Source organism: Urtica dioica, chromosome 7, assembly GCF_054948205.1.
Source record: "Urtica dioica subsp. dioica isolate 48M chromosome 7, U.dioica_male_clone48M_v1_H2, whole genome shotgun sequence".
Classification (NCBI taxonomy): domain Eukaryota; kingdom Viridiplantae; phylum Streptophyta; class Magnoliopsida; order Rosales; family Urticaceae; genus Urtica; species Urtica dioica.
The window spans coordinates 35,686,873-35,710,231 of record NC_142762.1 but is presented as its reverse complement, the minus strand read 5'-3'; the positions used below and the strand labels follow the sequence as shown (position 1 = coordinate 35,710,231).

Below are 23,359 nucleotides of genomic sequence, written 5' to 3'. Positions count from 1 at the left end.
GATAACTCCCCCAATTCATTTACTCGGCACAAGCTATTCTACACACTTTAGGATTAAAGATCACACTTTCCAACTTAGGATCTTCGGTGCCATCGACATTCTCAAAGACTAGTCTTTTTGCCTTTTAATGTTATTATTCGGGTTCTTCTTTCACTTTTGTAGATAGATACACAAAATACTATTGACATTTTTGCTCTAATCATGTTGTAGTCCCTCCTAGATGCTTATATAAATCAACAGATCAGTTCCATCTTTTTTTTAAGGTGCCTTGAATTAAATAAAATTGGCCTATATTTGTGACTAAAATTAAGAAATTTTCTATTTTTTTTTTAAATAGCATAATTATCTACATCTAACAATGTTGTCACAAAACTTGATTATTTTGTGACAAAACTATCACAAATTGATTATAAATAATAAATATGAATTTGTGTTATAAAGAAAAAAAAATCAAATTTACTTAGATATATGTCCTTTTTCAGAAATAAATTAAGGCTAAAAATAAGATTCGCAAGAAATTAAAATAGTCAATCCGAACTTTCTTATATGTATCATAGATTTCATCCTCATACAGGGACTGAAGACCATATATGGGAATAACTACGTATAAAAAAATACAATAAAAGGAAAAAGGGTTACAGATTTTCGTGTCAGACTTAATTACTTTTTTTAAAAGAGTTATTTAATTATATATACTTCTACTTGTGTTGTAAGAACAAGAAAATGCTAAGCACGTGACATGCTCGCCAGATATATATTTTTCCAAATTCGTTCAAGTATCCTACAATACCGGTAGATATTTATCAATTATATAGTGTTATCGATATTGAAAAATTCCCATTACTTACGAGGGGTTGTCGAGTACGGCCATATGAAAGGACCTGATTAATTTTCCATATTTTTACACCTCCCATTTCTACATTATAATATTGATCACAGCGTCACACACTTTAACGCAAGCCTAGTAGAAGTTAATATATAATTAATCACCTTCCATTTTTTGTAATTGAATTGTGTTTATTTTATTTTATTTTTATTTTTTATTATTGGTGACGGCAAAAGCTCTGATGTTGCCTTCTGGTATTGTGTCTTGGGATGACATAATGGTTCTAAATTCTAAATTTCCGCGGACCTAAGTCTCTTTATTTTTTTTTCCGACCCTTGATAAAATAACGGCTACCTCAAGACGAGCTAAAGTGTTCAGATTAATTAGTTGAATATATATTATATAAGAAAATCATATGCAAGTATGTTAAAAAAAAATATTAACGAGCGTTTGATAAGTTTTTTGCATTACTTTGTATTGTGACAAAAAGTTGTAATTTTCAGTTTTTTTTCTCAGAAAATTATAATTCCCAGTTAGATATGATATCTGCTTTGCTAAGCTTTATAGATGATCATTGTACATTATTGTTTTTTGGGTTTGGTAGGAATAATTTTTGTATATTCATCTCAGTCAATCTCGACTTGTTTAAATAGATATTGGTCTAACTAATAATGCATAAAAGTAGGAACATATCTAGTAAATCTGATATAACCTAATTGAGATATTTTAGCTAACCGTATAGACTAAATCTAATTCACAGTTTTCTACGTTCCCCCTCAAGTTGGTGCATAAATATCATATATGCCCAACTTATTTACAAAAAAATAAAACGTTGGCCTAAACAACTCTTTCATCAAGATATCAGTTGTTTGTTCTTTGGTGGTGACGAACATAGTACAAATCACCCCAGCCTCCATCTTCTCGTTTATGAAATGTCGATTGATCTCTATGTGTTTAGTGCGATCATTCTGAACTGGATTTTGAGCGATGCTTATGGCTACTTTGTTGTCGCAGAACAATCGTCGAGGTAGTTCGGATGCTTATGGCTACGCCATTCGCAATTGATCTAAATTCTGCCTCGGCCCTACTTCTTGCCACAATTTTACTCCTCCAAATAACTAGATTTCCCCAGAAGTAGACTTTTGATCACATGGGACAGCCTAATCTGCATCCGTAAATGCCTCCACATCCATGCTTTCGTTCTTTTTAAACATCAACCATTTTCCTGGACAACTCTTCAAGTATCTTAGAATTCAGTTTGTGGCTTGAAGATGCTCCTCACATGGACGATGCATAAATTGACTTACTAGGCTCACAGCAAAGACTATGTCCGGCCTTGTGTGTACCAAGTAACTTACTCTTCCTACTAGCCTCTAATAATGTTGGACATTCACTGGAACTCCATTTTTTGATATTTACGAGCTTTTGGTTTGGATCTATGAGAGTTTCAGTTGGTCGGTACCCGCCCTTTCCAGTATCTCTCAAGAGATCTAGGATGTATTTTCTTTAAGAGACAACGATACCCTGCTTCGATCTTGCAACTTCCATACCTAGGAAGTACTTCATTTATCCCAAGTTAAACCCTTCAAACTACTTTGCAAGCTTTGTCTTCAAGTGTTCCAATTCTCCATAGTCATCTCTTGTGAGAATTATGTCGTCTATATATACGGCATCTTCTTTTCCTTTGAGAACTTTGTGAACATGGTATGATCGGACTGAGCTTGACTGTAACCCTTCCTTTTTACAAACAAGTGAACCGGTCAAACCAAGCGCATGGTGATTGTTTGAGTCCGTACAGTGCCTTCTCTAGCATGTAAACTTTAGACTTAAAGTTGCCTTCAAATCCAGGCAGTGGACTCATGTAGACTTCTTCTTCACGCTTTCCGTTTAGGAATACATTTTTCACATCAAATTGTCTCAATGTGATAACACAATTCTTACAGTATTTAGTTTGCTGCAATAGATAACAGAATTCTTACAGTATTTAGTTTTGCAATTAGTGAGAAAGTTTTTGTAAAATCTATTCCATACGTCTGAGTAGACCTTTTGGCCACAAGTCGCGCTTTGAGACGTTCAAGAGTACCATCCGCTCTAAATTTCGGCATGAAAACCTATTTGCAGCCGACTATGGGTTTTCCCTTGGGCAATTCTTCGACGGACCATGTCTGATTCTTCTCAATAGCTTCTATCTCCTCGAAGACAGTCTTCTTCCACTCTGGTTGAGCTAATGCCTCCTGATACTACTGGGAATAACAATTTTGGATATATTTATGATGAAGGTTTAATTAGGATCAAATATGAGACGTATGAGGAGGTAGGATATAAAGGGTATTTAATACAGGTACGTTTTTCTTTCCTAAGAGCAATTGGTAAATCAGGTTCAGAGATGAACTTATTGATTTCAGATTCGGTTTGGATTCTTTGCTTGCCTGGAGATGTGACAAACTTTTGTATCTTGAGTTGAAGCCTTCTTCAAATAGACTACCTGTCCGATTATTGTACCTGTCCTCTTGAGATTTATTTTGTGATGATGGGATACTTGGTTCATTTTCTTTGTTAAAAAGCGTTGACTCAATATCACAGTGGTTTTGAACATCAATGTTTTCTGTTTCCTGATTTTTTTTTAAGCATTGGATTATTGTCTTGAAAATTTTTCGAAAGAGAAACCATTTAATGTATCTTCACCTTGAATCTCCACCTGAAAATGAGTGGCAAAAAATGGTTTATTTTAAGAGAAAATGGTGTCCATCGTAATGATGGTTGTTGTGTGTAATGATGGTCTTTGTATAGATGGATCAAAACATTTGTACCCTCTTTGAGTCTATCCAAAAAAAATATTTTTTCTCTTTAGGATCGAGTTTACTGGCATTTCTATTAGGGTTTCAAATAAACACAGTGCACCCAAATATCTTTAATGACATATATAGTGTGAAACACTCTTGATTCTGGAAATTCTTTTTGAAGAAGACTGATTAGTGTTTAAAAGACAAAACCTTAGAGAGCATGCGATTAATTAGATATGTAGCATGAAGAACAATGTCTCCCCATAGATAATTTGGAATTTTTTTTGAAACGTTAATGCACGAGTGACCTCTAAGATGTGTTTGTTCTTTCTTTCTGCTATGTCATTTTGTGGTGGTGTCTCAATACATGAACTTTGGTGAATAATCCATTTTTCTTCAAAAAGTTGTTCAAGATTTTTGCAAAATATTCTCGTCCATTATCACTCCCAACCATTTGTATATGAGTATTAAACAAAGTTTGAATCATACTATAGAATTTTTTGAAAACATCTTCTACATTTGATATATCTTTTAGTAAGAAAACCCAAGTTACCCCGTGTGTGATCATCAATTAAAGTTATAAACCATCTTTTTCCAGTGCATGTTGGTACTCTAGATGCACCCCACATATTATTATGAATTAGTGAGAATGATTTAGTTGGTTTATATTCCCTAGGTGGATAAGACTTTTTATGATGAACATATTTTACAGTGAAAAATGGAAATACTTTTATTGATGAATAAATTAAGAAACAGTTTTTTTAGATAGTGAAAGCAAGGATGTTAGAGCAAAAATGCAGTAAATAAATCTCATTATTACTCGGACTTGAAGCAATGCTCATGAAATAACTCTCTTGACCTCCCTTATTTGAGTTTGTCCCTCCCTCTATGATATAGAGTCCGTCACATTCTCTAACGCTGCCAATCGTCTTCTCTGAATCCAGTTTTTGAAATAAGCAATAAGATGGCTAAAAAGTTGCACGACAAATTTAGGTCTTTTATTATCGTGCTAATAGAGAAGAGACTACATGACAAATTTGGAACATGTAGCACTTTAGATAAAGGTAAAGAGGTTGAAATATTGATACTTCCTAGTCCCGCAATTGCTTAAATGGTTCCATTAACAATCTTAACTTTTCCTATTGCCTGCACAAGGTTTATAGGTTGAAAAAAGGTTGGAATTTCCTGTCATGTGATCACTTGCACCTGAATCGATGATCCAGGTGTCTTTGAAAGACCTTCTCCTTCTTCTTATTTCCTCCAGGTGATTTCCCGTGAAGTTTCTAGTACGTTTATGTCGTGTGCCACAAATTTTTACAGTAATTGCACCATGGCTTCTTCTTTTCTCCTTCTTGTCTATTCCCTCGTGTGAAGCTAGTTGATTATTCAGTTTGGCTCGCAGATACTTCGTTGGTGTTGATCATGATCTTTCTTTTGTTTTCTTCTAGTAGAATTTCGGAGAAGACTTCTCTCATTGACGGCAGCGGACGTCTTCCGAGAATTCTTCCTTTTACTGCGTCGAGATCTCTGTTTACACCAGCAAGGAACATGTATACACGATGATTTTCTTCACGGTTTTGTTGTCGACCTTAGTTAGCCGCGCTCTCCCACGTGCCATCATAGCACTGGTCCAACTCCTGCCACAACGACACCATATTGTTGTAGTAGGTAGTTCCTTCTCTTCCTCCTTGTTTTGACTGTCATAACTTCGTCTTCAATTCAAAGATCTGTGATTAATTGCCCAGATCCGAGTATGTCTCCCTGATTGACACCCAAATTTTGTTCTTCGTCTTCATAAACAGATGGGGCTTTGCAATCGACACGTCCATCGAGTTGAGCAATCACGCCATTACCAACGAGTTCTCTGATCTCCAAGAGTTGTAGCCATCTTCTCCTTCCTTCAATTTTTTCTCTTCGCCAGTTAGGTATCCCAATTTTCCCCTCCCGTCAATTGCAAGCTTCACTGATTCGAACCATTCCAAAAAATTTCTTCCATTCAGTCTATGTCTAATGATGAGAATAGAAGAATGAACAAACGACTGGGAAGTCTCCCTTAGTGATCGAGGATGAGATTTTTTGGCTGGTTGGTGTGTTTTCCATAGGATTGGTTTTGAGCGTCGGCTCTGATACCATGTAGGTTTGGAAGGAATAATTTTTGTATATTCATCTCAGTCAATCTTGACTTGTTTAAATATATATATATATATATATATATATATATATATATATATAGGTCTAATTAATATTGCATAAAAATAAGAACATATTTGACAAATTTGATATAACTACTGAGATATTTTGGCTAATAGTATAGACTAAATCTAATTTACAGTTTTCGACAGTTTTATAAGGGAAATGTCAATAAGATCACGACTCGATTTTTTTTTATCCTTTTTTTTTTGGAAATTTTTTTGTTCCTTGATACCAATAATATGTTGCGACACTGGTGTAAGAATCGATATGTGGATAATTAGCATAGCTGATAAGAGAATGTAACCTATACGAGAACAAAACTAAATCGTGTACCAGAATTAGTTGCGATGATGTAGCTTTTTCTTATTTATTTATTTTTTATTTGCAGACCTATTCTATCTCTGGGATCACCGCTCATGAATATATATTATATATATAGTCTATATATATATGCATATATATATATATGCATATATATATATATATATATATATATTGTATTTAGATGGGAACATAATTATTGTCAGTCAAACAGTCTACCCAGAAGATGAGGAATGTGTTAGCTTCATCAATAAAAAGAACCTAGTTGTTCCAAGATTAGATAAGCAAAACCCTAATTGAGTTAGAGTTTAATGATACAGAGAAACTAAAAATAAAGTGAACATTAAATAATTAATGGGCACACACATATACATATGTATATGATAGAAATATTATATAGAGATAGATATATATATATATATATATATATATATATATATATATATATATATATCTTATGTAATATAGTTTTGGCTTTCCAAGTGCTTTCATTTCGAGAAAACACGAGCACTATCCCGGCGATTTCTCCCACCTCTTGGAAACTCACAATTTTTCGCTATAGATTCTCGTGACTTGCATTTACCAAGAATGCCCTTGAAATTATGTTGTATTTACGATTATATCCCCACCTCCGTCAATTATACCAGAAGATCAACACGCTGATGAATATATATGTGGCAGATGGAAGATGGAACATATTGAAAGCCATTTTGAGTAGCTGAAAAATAATAATTATATGTCAATAAAATAAGGAATGATCATAAATATTTCATATCCTTTTTTATTCTTCTAAATTTGCGGTTTTTTTGTTTTATAAGTTTCGTAGTTCGGATTTGTTTTCCAATTAAAAGTCCCTTAATATATATTAAAAAAAAAGAAATTGATATACTTGGAAAATTTTGAAGTCTTCAAAAATCAGCCCCAAAATCGAAGACATCTCATTATATATAATTACTTGGCTCTACCTCTTATTAGCTTAAACTGCTGAAAATTCTTTGAACGCCTTAGAGTAGTGCAAGGACCTAAAAAAAGTCCATATTGGGATTGAAGTTTAGATTTAAGGTTAAATTCAGTGGTATTTCGAATCCAAATAAGAAGTTACGCCACAAATTATATATGGCATTCCATTCCCTAGATTTTTGAACATATTTTTAGGACATATTGATTAGGGTAAGAAAAAGATTTGAATTAACTATTTCTTCGCCGTCCTACACATATAATAATAATAATACTTACGTTATTAAATATAAAAGTATATAAACATGTAAATTTACATGAGCAATTTCTTTTTTGAGTATTCTCACTAGTAGGCAATATCATATGAGGAGAAAGGGTAAAACTGTACAATAACTTAAATTGGACCAAAAGCTCGCGAACAAAAGTTGTTTTTTCTGTGTTTACCTTGGCAAATAGCAATGAAAACGGATAGAGATGACCATCAAGCCTATAACTTTCAAACGCTATCGACTGACACGTGTCAGTGACATTCCTTCGAACCTGGTCACAGAGCTTTAAATGGCAAATGAAATATGAGTAATTGATCCCTCCGCCTTCTTCCATTCACACTTCTTTTATATTTCACATTTTTCAATAACCAAACATATCACTATGCTCAGAGAATATCTTTAATTTTGTTAGCTGAACATAGACTCTTTGTTATATTTATGTCATGATTTATAAAATTGTGAAGAGACCATAACTTTCTTTCAAGAGCAGTTAGGTCTCATATCCTTTTTCCAATGACATCAACTTAAGAAACAACACAATTAATCACGCTTGTTATCCGGGGAAAAGAAAAAAAAAATTCTCAGCTTAATCAAGATTTGATTTTTCTTTCCATTTTCATTTAACCAGATTCGAGATCATTACGTAGATCCCCCAATATAAATTAGAACCCATCAAGAAGTTGGGAAACACAGAGATCCAAATTACGTACCTACCTAGGGCATAGAAATATAACCATTCAGAGCCGGCATGATTTATTATTATTATTATTATTATTATTATTATTTAGAAGAGTGATTCACACACCTTCTATAACTTGTAATATTTAATATATGCAAGATTTTTTTTGGCATTAAACTATTGCATGTCCGTACATATCCAAAACTCTTACACATGCAAAGACTCGAGGATCCATCTTTGGAGTTTCTTTGGTTTGAAATCTGTTTCAGAAGAAGATCTTCTCTGATTTGTGGGGTTTATTACATACATACATGTCTGTCTGTGTATGTATGTACGCATGCAAATGTATCTTCTCTTCTCATGACTTATAGCGGCCAAGCAGTATATAGAGATAGATATATGAGAGAGAAACAAGAGAGAGGTAGCTTAACTTTACGTAGTGTGTCGTTTGTAACGAGTGGGAGATGATTCGAAGAGTGTGGGAATGCTGGGTTTTGGGAGTCATTTATCGCTCCTAACGAGGACGAGAGTTCCAACAAACCAAGTGGGTTTTGAGAGAGAGAGAGAGAGAGAGAGAGAGAGAGAGAGAGAGAGAGAGGTTGGTTGGCTAATTAATTTGGAATTTTCCAGTTGGAATTGAGGGTTTTGTCTTAGTACAAACTAAGACTGAAGGACATCGCTTTATAGTTTATTACTATATCGCACTCGTGTCTCCTACAATTAGTTTATGTAAAATAGGCTCAACACTAATGACTTATATCATATAATAAAAGTATTATTCAATTTTGAGGTGTACGTGAGACAAATATAATAATAGGGCATGGACAGAGCCAGCTGAGCATAGATATCCTCAATTGACCATTGCAAAAGGAGTTTTACAAAGAACAACTCAGGTATTGTCTGTTATTAAAAAGAAAGAAATAAAATAATTTTTTTGTGTATGTGCGTGTTTGAAAGAAACTCTCTTTTTTCTTTAATGTGTCTTCACTTTTCAGTCTCCTAGTATTAGAGATTTCCCTATCCCTACATCGAACCTACTCAACAATATAAATTCGTTGCTATCAATTTTTTCTAGTGTTAATTATGAGTAAACAACTCATATTATATTTCATTATTAAGTGAATGTGGCGGATTAGTGAATTAAATCAAACCTCCTTTTATTTCTTGATATTCAGTCTTTTACAATATTGCACCTTGGCCACCACAACTTCAAAGCGTGACACTTAGTGACGAATCCAGGAATTATATTCAGAAGCGGGACAAATGAAAAACTACAATACTTGTATTTTTCAATCAATAATATATATTGTGTATATACTAAATATGATTGCCGTTAATAAAATGATCTTAAGTGTAAATTCAGAGTACATTGAATTTTTTTTAATGCTTTAAACAATATATATATATATATATATATATATATATATATATATTTGCATTATATATATTACTAATATTATTATTAATATGTAACCAATATTTTCATTTCTATATTATTATTATTACAAAAAATTAGGTAACTAACCAACTAAAATGTTTGAGATTATTATATAGCCAACGTTTCGTAAATATTAGATAATTGGCTATAAACATAAAGTGTCATCCATGGTTTACCCTTTCACTGAAATAAAATGGTGAGATATTTATGTCAATTTACGCGTGTAAATATATGGACGTGGCTATTTATCTAAGAATTACGAAACGTTGGCTATATAGCAATATGAAACCGTAAATGAAACGGTAAATATAACTATTTCTTTAATGGACTATTATTATTATTATTATTATTATTATTATTATTATATGCATCAAATATGACAATCAAAATTTTCATTTATCAATATCGGTTGATTTATCACTCCCTGGGCACATGAGTAAATATTATATTTCAGTTGTAGAAGTAGCCAAATCAGCCGTAATAACAAAGGACATAACAATGAATATAATTTTTTTCACCTACTTCTTTGGTAGATCTCCGAACCCTATGAGGCCAAACTGACAAAGTCTCATTAAAATACATATGCCAAATATGTAAGTGTAAACTTATAATCTACAAATTCAGAACGCAATATATAGGGAACCAAAATAAAATATGAATATCAATTGGAAATTAAAAAGAAAAATTACACAGAAAAATCAAAATATTTAATGTTTAGATATAATAAAATTGCATCAAATAAAGGAATATGCATAGAAAAAATATAATACATATCTTATAGATTAAGTATTATTATTCATAAATGAGATGAAGTCGAATGGATAAATAATCCGTAGTTGAAAATCAACGAAAAATCTATTTCACTCTATTATTATTATTAAGATCATATAAGACATTTCATAAAAATAATGTGCATTGTCGATTTCAATTCATGTATATTACGTCGATAATATTACATATAACAAAAGAAAATTAAAACTATATACAACAAAAATAAAGAGGAGTACAATTCATCGAATGGTCAAAAGTTTACAAAGTTGAGCAAGCAAAATAAAAGTACAAACTAACATATATTATACATGGGCACATATATACTCAAACTTGACAGCATACATAATATATATATATATATATACATATATATATATATATACATATATATATATATATATATATATATATTTCAACGATTTTAAGTGGGGGCACGTAAATCCGTGCGGCTAGTCAATGACAACATGGATATTAATATCATCCCTTTCCAAAACCAAGGTTATATGTTAATGACACATATCATCATCTCTTCTCTCTTTAATTGCAACTCTCTCTATCACACAACCCTCTTTTCTTTTTCTCTCCTCGAGTTCTCAATGGATTTTTTCCTGGAGTGGAATTTGATGAATTCCCAGCAGGGAAACAGCGAGGTGCCCAAAGTGGCCGACTTTCTTGGCGTGAGTAAGTCCATCGAAGAAGGCCAATCCGACACGGTGGCTTATGGAGATTCCGATTATATCTTCCAAAACAACGGCTTGGCTCAAGTTGTGCACCAGAGCAGCGTCATTTCCGCGGCCTCAGGTATTGGCGGGGCTTATGATTTTCAGGAGAACAATCCGAGCAACAATCTTCAGGCCTTGACGCTCTCGATGGGCAGTGGAAAAGGCTCCACGTGTCCCGAGGCCAGCGCTGATATTGCTTCTGATACCACCACCACTGCTATAGTTGAGGCTGCTACTCCGAGAAGGACTTTGGATACGTTTGGACAAAGAACTTCTATCTACCGTGGTGTCACGAGGTATGGGTTTTCCTGTTATTTATTTGTTTAGATTGCATTCTGATAAAAAAAAAAAAAAATTGTTGTACTTATTTTCAGGCATAGATGGACTGGAAGATATGAGGCTCATTTATGGGACAATAGTTGTAGAAGGGAAGGACAGTCAAGGAAAGGTCGACAAGGTATACTTTTTTTTTTGCTTTAATACCAATTTTTTTTTTTTTTTAAGTTTTTTATTACTAACTGTTTCTGATTTTCTGTGGCCATAAACTGATTGTATCATTTTCCTTGGTGCACTTCTTGAAGTATATCTGGGTACGTAAAGCGCTACTCCTTCTATTCTTTTGAGTTGATCAAATAGTATCTTAATAACAATAAGTTCTGACATGCACTGATGCACACTATTATTTTGTGCAAAATATATAAAATTATATATACATAGGTGGGTATGATAAAGAAGAGAAAGCTGCTAGGGCTTACGATTTGGCTGCTCTCAAATACTGGGGAACATCTACTACTACCAACTTTCCGGTGAGGGCGTTATTATTAGATAGTATTTTTTTTTTTACATATGAATTTGTTGTTCAATGTTGATTTAATTTTATGGTGAACTGTTGCAGATCAGCAACTATGAGAAAGAAGTGGACGAGATGAAGCACATGACTAGACAAGAATTTGTGGCCTCAATTAGAAGGTAAAAAACCGCTCTCTCTAATTAATCATCGTTATAATCCTCCCGGTTATATAATTAATTAGGAGTCTCCCCATGCCCATAGGCCAATGAGAAAATGGACTTGGTTACACACACAAAACCCTTTCAATACTATTTATAAATATAGAAGTGTAATAAAGATTAATAAAGCGAAAGTATAAGATCATTTAAAGTAAAGGAAACATACACTTATTATTTTATAATTACAGAAATGATATTTATCACCATAAGTGATCATCAATAACATACACGCACACATATCATGTGATAAAATAACAATGTATGCTTAACATAGTATTCGGTAACTAAGTGTCGTAAATCAAGGAAAAAATTTCAACATTGTTTTACTATATGGCTATTCAATTTTATGATTGTGTATGTGTAGATATACAGTTTACTTATATTTAGTTTATATTTAGTTTATATTTACTCTATGATTATATTTAGTTTATAAATATTGTACGAATTATGAGAGACTACATATGATATTACAAATTATTTTGATTGTGCCATAAATTTATACACGTTTGCCTACTAAAACTATCAGAAAAAATATTAATATGAAAAGTCCCCTTATAAAATTTTGGCGTAAGGCCCTATATACAATATCTTAATTTGACGTCCCTGAGTCTCCCATTGAATTATTATATATGAATTAACTTTTGTAACACCATGCATGTATATGCAATTATCAGGAAGAGCAGTGGCTTTTCAAGAGGCGCATCAATGTACCGTGGAGTCACAAGGTAATCATATTTATAACTACATCAATACAACCACACATATATTTAAACTAATATATTCATTAATGTACATTCAGGCATCACCAGCATGGAAGATGGCAAGCAAGGATCGGTAGAGTCGCTGGAAACAAAGACCTTTACTTAGGAACTTTCAGTACGTCCCACCAATACTCGTACATTCACACGCACGCTTCTAATTAGTTCCAAAAATTTTCATTCTATATTACACGTCTCAAATTATAAACATTTTCAAAATCCCATTGTAATCTTACGTCTCAAATTTTTGTAACCCTTAATAGGCACGGAGGAAGAGGCGGCCGAGGCGTACGACATCGCGGCCATAAAATTCCGGGGCCTAAACGCGGTGACCAACTTCGACATGAACCGCTACGACGTGAAGAGCATATTGGAGAGCAATACTCTCCCGATCGGCGGCGGCGCAGCCAAGCGCCTCAAGGAGGCTCAAGCCCTAGAATCCTCCCGAAAACGCGACGAAATGCTCGCTCTAACCTCAACTTTCCAATACGGAAGCCCGAGCGCGAACATCGCCGCCGCTGCCGCCACGTCATCGGCTCGGCTCCACCAGGCTTACCCTCTCTCCGTCTTTGATCCCCACCACGCGGCCACGACGACGCTTCTCAGCCTCCAACAGAATTACCAGTCCGACCCGGGTTTCCACGGACAGTCTTACATCCAGGCGGCGGCTCAGCAGCAACCCGGGTCTCTGTTCAGCTTCGGCGGCTATGGCGGCGGTGGAGTTCAGAGCCACCATCACCATCAACAGGGTTTTATGATCGACGGTCATGGCGGCTCGTCTCATCATCATCATCATCACGTGATGGATGGTTCGCTGGGTTATAGTAATGATCATCTCGGGACGGCGGCGACGACCATGGCTTCGGGGAGTGTGAACGGTGAAGCTGATCAAGAGCTTTCTCTCGTGAAAGTTGACTACGATGTTTCTTCTGGTAACACTAGTGGTGGTGGCTATGGAGGCTGGCTTGGTTCCGGGTCGGGTCACGGGCCTAACAATGGAGTTTTTCCCATGTGGAATGACTGATCATCGATCGAGTACGTGAGTCATGATTCGACGGAGATATATATTTATTGCTTTATTGTTTTAATCTATAGGATTTTATTTTCATTATTCACAAAAAGCCCAAAAGGAACTAATTCAAATTTACCCTTTTTTTTAATGTTTACTTTTTGAAGCTTTAAAGAGAAAGTTAGTAGGTCTCGATTGGCATATATGTCAGTTTATGGGTGCACTAGGACCCAAATTTTGTATACAGATTGACTAATGTTCAACTTTGGATCTTGCCAAGCTACCTTTTTAATCTATTAATTAATGAGGATAATAATATAGCAACAACATTATATTTTTTAGTATTTTGCATTTAATTCTGATGTTAATTTCTAAAAGATATGTATGTGGTTTTAATGTGCCGTTTTGGTTGATTGACACGTATTTACTTTATTTATGAACTCCCTTTGAATCTCTGCGTTTCATAGGATTTTATATTACTTATAACTAATTTACCTTAAAGTATCGGCAAAAGCAAATACACTACAAGAAATAACACATTTAGCGACGACACTATTAGCGACACTTTATTTATGAACTCCCTTTGAATCTCTGCGTTTCAAAATGAAAAAAAACTTCTCGTCACAACATTTACGGACGATTTTATCGTCGCTAAATATTTACCGACGATTAAATCGTCGCTAAATATATTTAGGCACGGCGAATTAGCGACGATTTTTATCGTCGCTAAATACATTTAGCGACGATTTTAGGGTTATTACCGACGAAAAAAATCGTCGGTAAATGTTGTAAATGTTGTAGTGATACCCCTCTTCAACTGTTTTGTTTTTTTTTTTTTTTTTTTTTTTGCTCTAGCTAATATTTATAATAAGTTGCATGTGTTGCAAAACATACCTAGAATTCAACAACGACATGATTTATTGGACACTAATTCAATGTGCTCATGTGGAAGCAAAATTTATGGTTGACATTGTATGAACTGTTGAGTTTGAGTGGTGAAGTCTAATTCATCAGCTAGAATATAAAGGTTTGATGATGATAGTGCCGCAGATTGACTTACCAATTTTTTTTTAGAAAATTTTAGACTGGCATCAGCTTATTATTATTATTATTATTATTTATATCATTTATGCGCTATGCGTAAAGCTGATCGTATGATCTCGTCGGATCATTTTTCCCATATTATTGATATCAGATGAGAAATGAGAAAAAACCATATTATGAAATGTAGTACCGGACTTTTATCATGTAACTATCCGGAAAATAAGACGGAACATAGATCTCTGTTTAGCACCACTTAATACTATTATTTTTAAGTGGAATTTTTATTTTATTTTAATTGTATTCATGATTAAAGTAAAAAAAGAAAAAATAGTATGTGAAATATTGGAATCCCAAATCCGTGGAAAATGGTTCCGGGATTTTCCGGTACCATTTTTTACAGTTTCGGGAGTCTCATTTCCCGCAAAATATGGGACGAGACTAAAGGATCCCACTTTTCGGGTTCCACATGACCAGTTTTAGCTATGCGTTGTTGTTCGTTGTAGAACTAGCGTGAGAGAGATTATGAACACAATTCTCAATATAGTTTAGGCATAAATTCCAAAACAATAAGTGGTCGTAGTTCTTGCATTTAAATTGAACCATTATCGGTTTGTATGTTATTTTTCTCTTTACGATTCTATTTCTTTTCTGATTATGTCTGATTTGGGCATCATAAGTAATTGTTGTTTTAGTTGATGGATATATCCAAACAATCGCGATCTGATGACCATGAAGAAGACGATTCTTCAGCATACATAAACAAAAATCTAATAGAAAATTCAAACTAGGATGGTGGCAGACAACTATTCCATCTCCATATGAAACAAACAAACAACAACATAATAGCAAAAAACTAATCCAACAACCAAGTCAGAAAATGAAGAAAAAAAAACCACAATTAGAAAATAAAACACATGGTTTCTCTCGTACCCAAAATGAAAAATCTCAATTTTAACCCACTGAAAAAGACCCATATACCACCTGAGGCATCTTTGACACACCAGATTTGGACCACGGGGACAGTGAGCGCGGTTGACATGACGAAAATAGATCTAACGATGTGACGCAAGTCCGGTGAAGAATGGACCGAAGGAAAAACCAAAACTGGACCAAAATTACCATATTTGAGCTTCGAAAGACCAGCCCCGCAAGCTCCGACGGCGTTGAAACTCCCCCACCACCTGCGACGAAGGAACTTTATCTTCTCTGTGGCAATAGGTCCGACAAGGCCGTAGAGAGCTGGCGAGGTCCGAAGCCAATGGTGGAGACCCACGGACATATAGGAAGAAGGAAGAGGTTTCAGAGGGTAGCAAAGGAGATTCGTTCAATGCTTTTCCTCCCTAGGTCGGAGCCAACCAAACGCCAACATCCGTCTCCCGGGAGGGGAGAGAGACCATGAGAGAGCATATATTGGTGATTTGTGATTATTTGTGATGCTTTGGGATTATTTGCACTGAAATTCAATTGTTTTCTTTAATAATATATTAAAAAAATGAAATAAATTGATTTTTCTAAAATTAATTTTGCTCATGTTGGTAGGAGTCATTGGAGATCGTCAAAAGAGTTAGAGCTGAGTGAGTTGAAGAGAGATAGAGAAGTGAGAACATCGTTTAGTGGGGTATTTTTTCTTTAAAAAACATGTGATTAAAGTCCAATTTTGGAATAAAAAAAGCATATAACGAGTCTAATCTTAATATTTAGCTCATTTATAAATCTATAAAATGAAATTTCTCTTAGAAATATTTGAAAGCCACATTTTTTAAAAATCAACTCTCAGCATTTCATTGAACGTCATGCATTCCTCTAATAAATTACGCATGTGAGAGTGGTACCTTATTTTGTCTATGGATAATTCTACAATATTTTTAAAATGAAGGTAATGTGTTCAACCTTTAACTGTAGATACTCTTTTTTTTTTAAATTACGCGTGGGTAAACATTTTCATCGTCGGTTCTTATATTTTCCCGGCCATTTCAATTATAACAGTAATGAAACGGAAATATATATATTGAAGTTTTTGGAGCACATATATACATATATACAGATCCAAAGTTCTAAATTGAAATTTATGAAGTGTCAAAGATTTAGTAGGTTAAAATGGCTCATGAAGTAGAATTCTCCGTTGACCGTGTAGTTGGTTTTCTAACCCGTCAAAAGATATCAAACGTAATGTGGGACTTGGGATTCGGAGAATTTAGCTCTTGAGATCCATCTTGGTTCCCCAAAATTGGGCTTCATTCCAACAAAATAATATCTTTTTATTAGTTAACAAGTTATAGCAGTGTTGAAGAGATTGGACTACGAGACGTAGAACTCTTTTGACTCGCTTCAGTCTCTCTACACACTTTCCAAAATAAATAAATACACATGAGATGATTATTTGGGGTTTGCCCTTCTTTGTGGGTCCCATCGCATGTGATATTTTTGCCCACAAAACTCACCGCTATTCCTTTTTTTGTCGTTGCCGACCAATATGCTTCGCTTTCTACAATTGACTTTTCGTTTGAAAACTCACGCTTCATCAATCCTTCGAAAACATGAATTGTCCAACTTGTAATTTATACTACTTTATTCGATAAGATATTCGTTGCTCACCAACGAATACTAGTACGAGAAAATCAAAGATGTCTTATTTATCAGCCTGACCATCAAGTGAACGCATTTCTGGCAAAATCTGCCCCAAGAAACTCGGCCCAATCTCTCAAGTGAGCCGAATACAAGGAAACTACACGAGATAGATACCACATACTCAATCCAAAATCTCTATAAATAGAGGAGGAGTTCCCTGAAAAAAATTCACCTTTTACATACACACAAGTCACTAATCGGAAGTCTCTCTTATCAATCAGCGTCATCATTTACTTTATCATTTTTACTAGATTCGTATGTATTTAAAGATAATCTTGCCTAGACATTCGAAGTTATCGGGACTGCGTTCTCGGAACCAAATGCTCTTCGTGAGACAATTGTTGTACTAATTTTGTATGTCAATAATTTGACACTAGAAGGAGAAGATAACGTTGAGGATCAATGGCTAGTTCATAAATTAAAACCAGAATTACCACCACCACTGGTCCCGATCCTTAGACCGAGCGCCACAATCACACCTTGCCACTCACCCCAGAGGAACTCGCTGAGTACCTTCCTCGTCCCAATTTGGCCGAGCAGTTTAAAGAAATGCAAGAGAGTCTCTTGACACTCGTCCTCCCAAGAAGAGTTCTTCGGGAGCAGGACTACTCATGCCATTCTCTAGTCAGAACGATAAATATTGCCTTCTGAATACTCCGATAGAGGAAATATAAAAGAGGCTATAGAAGCCTTGATCTGATTAGGATCATTAAAGATCACTACTACAAATATGGGCATCAGGTGCGACAAAAGTCGCACCTGGTGCCCACAAAGTCGCACCCGATAGTACTATCGGGTGCGACTTTAAGTGCGACTAGGTCGCACCTAAAAGTCCGCAGCTAATACTATTAGGTGCGACACTATTGGGTGCGACTTATCGCACCTGAAATCGGACCTATTTTTCCGTGGGAACTCAAGAATAAGGCGAGAATTTGACGTTTAGGTGCGACATGTCGCACCCAATAGTCTTCCCGCCAACATATTGGGTGCGACATGTCGCACCCAATAGTCTTCCCACCAAAACACCAAACAGTGGTTTAGATGCCTCTTTTTAAAAAAGCGACGTCAAATCTTTTAAAAGAGCAGTTTTTTGGATGTCAATTTATTTAAAAGTGACTTCATTTCTTTTTTCGTTTTTGAAAAAAAACAAAAAATCAACCAAGATTTAATCAAAACTTTTCCTTATAAATCTAGATTTCAGAAATTGATTTCACAAAAGAAGATATCTTTAGATGAGAACACTCATCGCTGCAACGCAAAAGCTAAAGCAGAGCCAAGTGAGAATAGAGATGAAGTCATCTAGGTCTTCCTTCCAAAGGCCTTATTCTATTGAACTTCTCTTGCAGATCGGAAAACTCGCATCTTTCTCCACGATCAAAGCCTTTGAAGTTTTGGACTCGGCTACTTCCCCGACGAGTTGCTCGGACAATCGCGATTCAGTTTTGTAACATTGCTGAAGCTCCAACTCCTCTTTTTCTTTCCATCCTGATCCCTTTTCAGCAAATTTTACTAATTTAGTAACGTTAAACAAAATCCACGCTAAGGAATTACTGAAAATATCAACATCGATCCAAAACACAATAATAAATTTCTCATTTAGTCAAAGTTTATCAAACACATCGCTGAACCAATATTCTCACATACCAATTCTAATACTAGCTGATCTTGAGAAGAAAGATGCATAAATTTCGGTGTTATAATCGCTGAACCAAGGCAACATCAAAATAAAAACACGGCGAATTTCAGACTCTAAACTCAATATCACAGTTTCCCAACTCTCTTTAACCTCAATTCTCTAATTTTTTTCCCATCCTTGTATTTCAAATTGCAAACACATCACATCCATGATATTACTGACCCAGTGATCAAACCAGACCAAGAAGTATGGAATTCAAGGCAAGAATAAAAAAATGCCAACTCTTTGATGTAAAAATATAGGCAATAAAGAACAAACATGAATCTGCTAGCAAACTTGAAACAATATCAAAGTGGAATAAAAGCACTATCAAATCAACATATAAAAAAAAAAAAAAAAAAAAAAAAAAAAAAAAAAAAAAACCCATGAATCCAATAAACACACAAACACACCTACCTGTTAAAAGAGTGTGCTTTTACAAACACCAGGATCACCACTTTATCTTTAAAAGAAAACTAAACATCTTTGCATTATTTTATCTAATCTCAACACTTTTCGTATATGCCACTTTAAGTACCTGGAAAATTCCATTAGTTGTGATGGAAAAAAAATCATCAATCAAGGACAAAAACTATAAATGTTTTATGCATTTTTTGAGTTGGGTCTTTTGTTGAACACCTAGTACGCAAGAACACCATAAGCACTTGTTCAAGCAACATATCTAGATTTTGACAAGCCTCAATGAACATGACCCACAAAAAAAAAGAGATTAAGGAAGTAAGGCAAAGTCAACAACAATTTTTACACAAAACGAAAATGGAATAAATAAATATCATGGTCAGAACCTACATGGCTGTTCAAGAGGGTGCCAGATTCGGAGTCGTAGATGGCGTACTGGAAGATTGGCTGTCAGATCAAATCATCTTCATCGCCATAGTGAACGCGCCAGCACGTCGATCTAGGGCTTTGACGTCCACGCTCACTGTCAATACACCGACACCTCTTCCGCGCAGCGGATAACCATGATCACTGTTGATAGTCTTTAGGGAAAGAAAAAAAAAACAAAAATTAAAATTAGGAATTGTGTACGATTAAAATGAGTTTACTTACTTGAGCTCCTTTGTAGTGGCCTCACAACAACCCAATCACCAACACAATTTTAAATCAGCCCCTTTCACACTATATCCATCTATATTAATGAATGAAGCTGTATAAAAGGAAAAATATAGAGAAAAAAATTGACTGAGAATCAGCAAGTAATTATTACAATCAACGAGGAATCTGGTATCAATAGCTTATGATATTAAGAGAAACTTATAAAGCTATGCATTAACAATCAAAACAGTCATTGTGGTAACTAGGATAGCCTAGTGGTAATTCCACACCACCTCCTGTGTGGAGGTCGTGGGTTCAATCCCCACTGCAGCTAAAAAAAAAAACAATCAAAACATTCACATACACAATCAAATCTTGGCAGCCATAACTCAAGAAAAATTCATAATTTCTCTAACTTGAATTCGGTCAAACCCCTCATAACTCAACATGAAAACCAAACAATCAACAACAAAAAAATTAAAACAGTGAGAGAGAAGCCTCAAATCCGAATTGGAACCCTAATTTTCGGAATAGAAATTGGGGAAAACATCTCAGATCCTTACCTGACCACGCGAATCAGCAAACACGGACCCTCACTCCTTCTTCCTCCTCGGATTTTGCGGCGTCGGTCTCACAAGATCTCCGGCCGAATCCTCTCTCTTCTCGAGTTCCTGGTTTGTGAGGCTTCTCAGTCGTTCGTGTGTTGTTCGCTTGGTTTGGGTTCCTGGCGGCGGAGGAGAACAGTGGACCACGACGACGGCGAATATGAGAGGGAGAGACAAATTTGAGAGAAAAAAGAGAGAAAGAGTGAGACGGTGGAGTTTAGGTTTTTTTTTTCAGAAAGAGTTGTTTTTGTTTTGTTTATTATGATAGGATTCGCACCTGGACAAATGAAAAAATGAGGGGGAGAAGTTGAGCGCCTATTTTTTTTTACTTTCAGGTGCGACTAGTCGCACCTGCAAGTTTTCAAAACTATTGGGTGAGACTAGTCGCACCCAATACCACTTAAAATCAGCGAATTTTTTTTCTTTTTTGGAGCCCTTTCGGTGCGACAAGTCGCACCTGATGCCTAATTAAGTGCGACTTTTAGGTGCGACAAGTCGCACCTAATACCCTTCCGCACCAGAAAACCTTATTTGTAGTAGTGGATGTTGATAGGTGCGTTAATCACGCGGAAAACTCATATTTTCCCGACTAAATCCAAGCTTGTCTCGAGTATTTGTGATGTTTTTTGTGTGTTTTTGAGAGATTGTAGGTTTTAGATGCCAATGAGATATTAATGAGGTTAGTAGATCATCACGTGAAGCAACGGAGCCATTTTGAGAAGATTCGAAGACTTTTCGCCAAGTTAAAGCAAAGAAGAAATAAAGCGTCCTCTTGTGAACAATTCTGAGAGTTTGAATTAAAGATTTTGGATGATCCAATTTCATGATTGGATAGAGCTCTCTCTTAGCTTTCCAACGCATATTTATTTGCAAGAATCGGACATCGGAGCTAGGAGTTATGGCCGTTACAAAATCGGTGCGCGCAGGAAAAAAAATTTATATCGTTATGCAAAAAAAAAAAAAAAAACAAAGAAAGAAAGAAAAAAAGAAAAAAAAAACAAAGAAAGAAAAAAAGAAAAAAAATAGAAAAAAATAGAAAAAGAAAAAAAATATGTTTATTTATGTCATACATTTTTATTTTGGCGTGGTGTTCTATGTTTTTGTTTTAGAGACTTGTTGCTTATTGTTGTTGAGTTGAAGTTTGGCGGGAAAACACGGGGAATAAAAGACTAGTAAAAAAAAAACGTTCTCGTTAGGCGAAAGTTAATGCCAAGAACGGGGGGGGGGGGGGGGGGGGGGGTGAGTGAACGAGCTTTGTATGAGGGTTGTGATTTTGGTGGGGGTGAGTGAACGAGCTTTGTATGAGGGTTGTGATTTTGGTGAGAGATTTGAGTCGCTAAGGTCGATGTTTGAGCCACTAAAAATTCCATTCCGTACCTTTGACCCTAGCATGTAACATTACAAGCCTTTAAGACCTATTGACGAGCTAGAAAGGACATGTGCGCATTAGTGGAGATCAAGGGTGAAGAGAAGGCTTATGGTGTGTCGAATCGAACAAACTATCATTCAAAGAATCGATTCTTGTGGTCGCATATTAGGATTGGGAAAGGCTACGAGACTTGGGAATCAAAAGCTAATCGAGACAAAATAACATTGCAAACGGCTTGAGCTAACACGAACTTGTATGGATTCTTTTACATTTGGTATTTGACTTAGAGTTTAAAACTATGGATTTCCGTGTAGATGTAAGTCTAGAGGTTTGAAATTGAGGCAAATATGAGTCAATTATTTTACTTAAAGCATTGAGATTTACCAATTTAGTGTAGGTAACTTCTTTTGTGTGTTTTATTTTGTGTTATTTGTTTTGTTGCTTGAGGACAAGCAACGATTTAAGTTTGGGGGTATTTGATAGGTATGTTAATCACGCGGAAAACTCCTATTTTCCCGACTAAATCCAAGCTTGTCTCGAGTATTTGTGATGTTTTTTGTGTGTTTTTGAGAGATTGTAGGTTTTAGATGCCAATGAGATATTAATGAGGTTAGTAGATCATCACGTGAAGCAACGGAGCCATTTTGAGAAGATTCGAAGACTTTTCGTCAAGTTAGAGCAAAGAAGAAATACAGCGTCCTCTTGTGAACAATTCTGAGAGTTTAAATTAAAGATTTTGGATGATCCAATTTCATGATTGGATAGAGCTCTCTCTTAGCTTTCCAACGCATATTTATTTGCAAGAATCGGACATCGGAGCTAGGAGTTATGGCCGTTACAAAATCGGTGCGCGCAGGAAAAAAAATTGCGCGACCCCCTTCCGAAAATCGCCGAAATCGATCTCCGAGCATGAAGCGCGGAACGCGAGGTCTTCCGGGATGTCAACCTCGCGGCGCGACCCTAGAACTGCGCGCCGCGAGGTCCGCCGAGACAAAAAAAGAGGAAACGCTGATTTGGAGTCGATCTGAGCCGTTGGATCACTTTTAATTACCCAATCTGCTCCGAAAATTAAGAGAAACCCAAGGATTTTGACCTAGGCCTATAAATACACCTCTCAATCTCTTGTTTAGGACTTTTGGCACTTTTTCATTGTTTTTCTTAGTGTTTGGGAGAGATAGAGAGAAAGAGGAGAGCCGTTCTTCATCAATTCGGGCCAATTACAGTTTTCTTCTTCTCTTTTACTCTTGA

General features: G+C 35.4%; 1 protein-coding gene and 1 long non-coding RNA gene across 2 annotated transcripts; one reads left to right on the top strand and one right to left on the bottom strand.

The window, feature by feature from the left end:
* Positions 1–10,827: 10,827 nt before the first annotated feature.
* Positions 10,828–14,050, top strand: LOC149391113 (AP2-like ethylene-responsive transcription factor PLT2). The gene is made up of 8 exons (XM_089619769.1): positions 10,828–11,255; positions 11,334–11,416; positions 11,541–11,549; positions 11,677–11,765; positions 11,855–11,928; positions 12,642–12,692; positions 12,767–12,843; positions 12,989–14,050. Exons 1-8 carry the CDS (start codon positions 10,834–10,836, stop codon positions 13,747–13,749), a joined length of 1,566 nt encoding a protein of 521 aa, XP_089475895.1. The 5' UTR covers positions 10,828–10,833; the 3' UTR covers positions 13,750–14,050.
* A 4,474-nt stretch (positions 14,051–18,524) lies between these two features.
* Positions 18,525–20,303, bottom strand: LOC149391112 (uncharacterized). The gene is made up of 3 exons (XR_016300291.1): positions 20,153–20,303; positions 19,892–20,082; positions 18,525–18,898 (listed from the first exon to the last, which is right to left on the bottom strand). It is a non-coding gene; the product is annotated as an uncharacterized LOC149391112 (long non-coding RNA).
* Between the last annotated feature and the right edge of the window lie 3,056 nt (positions 20,304–23,359).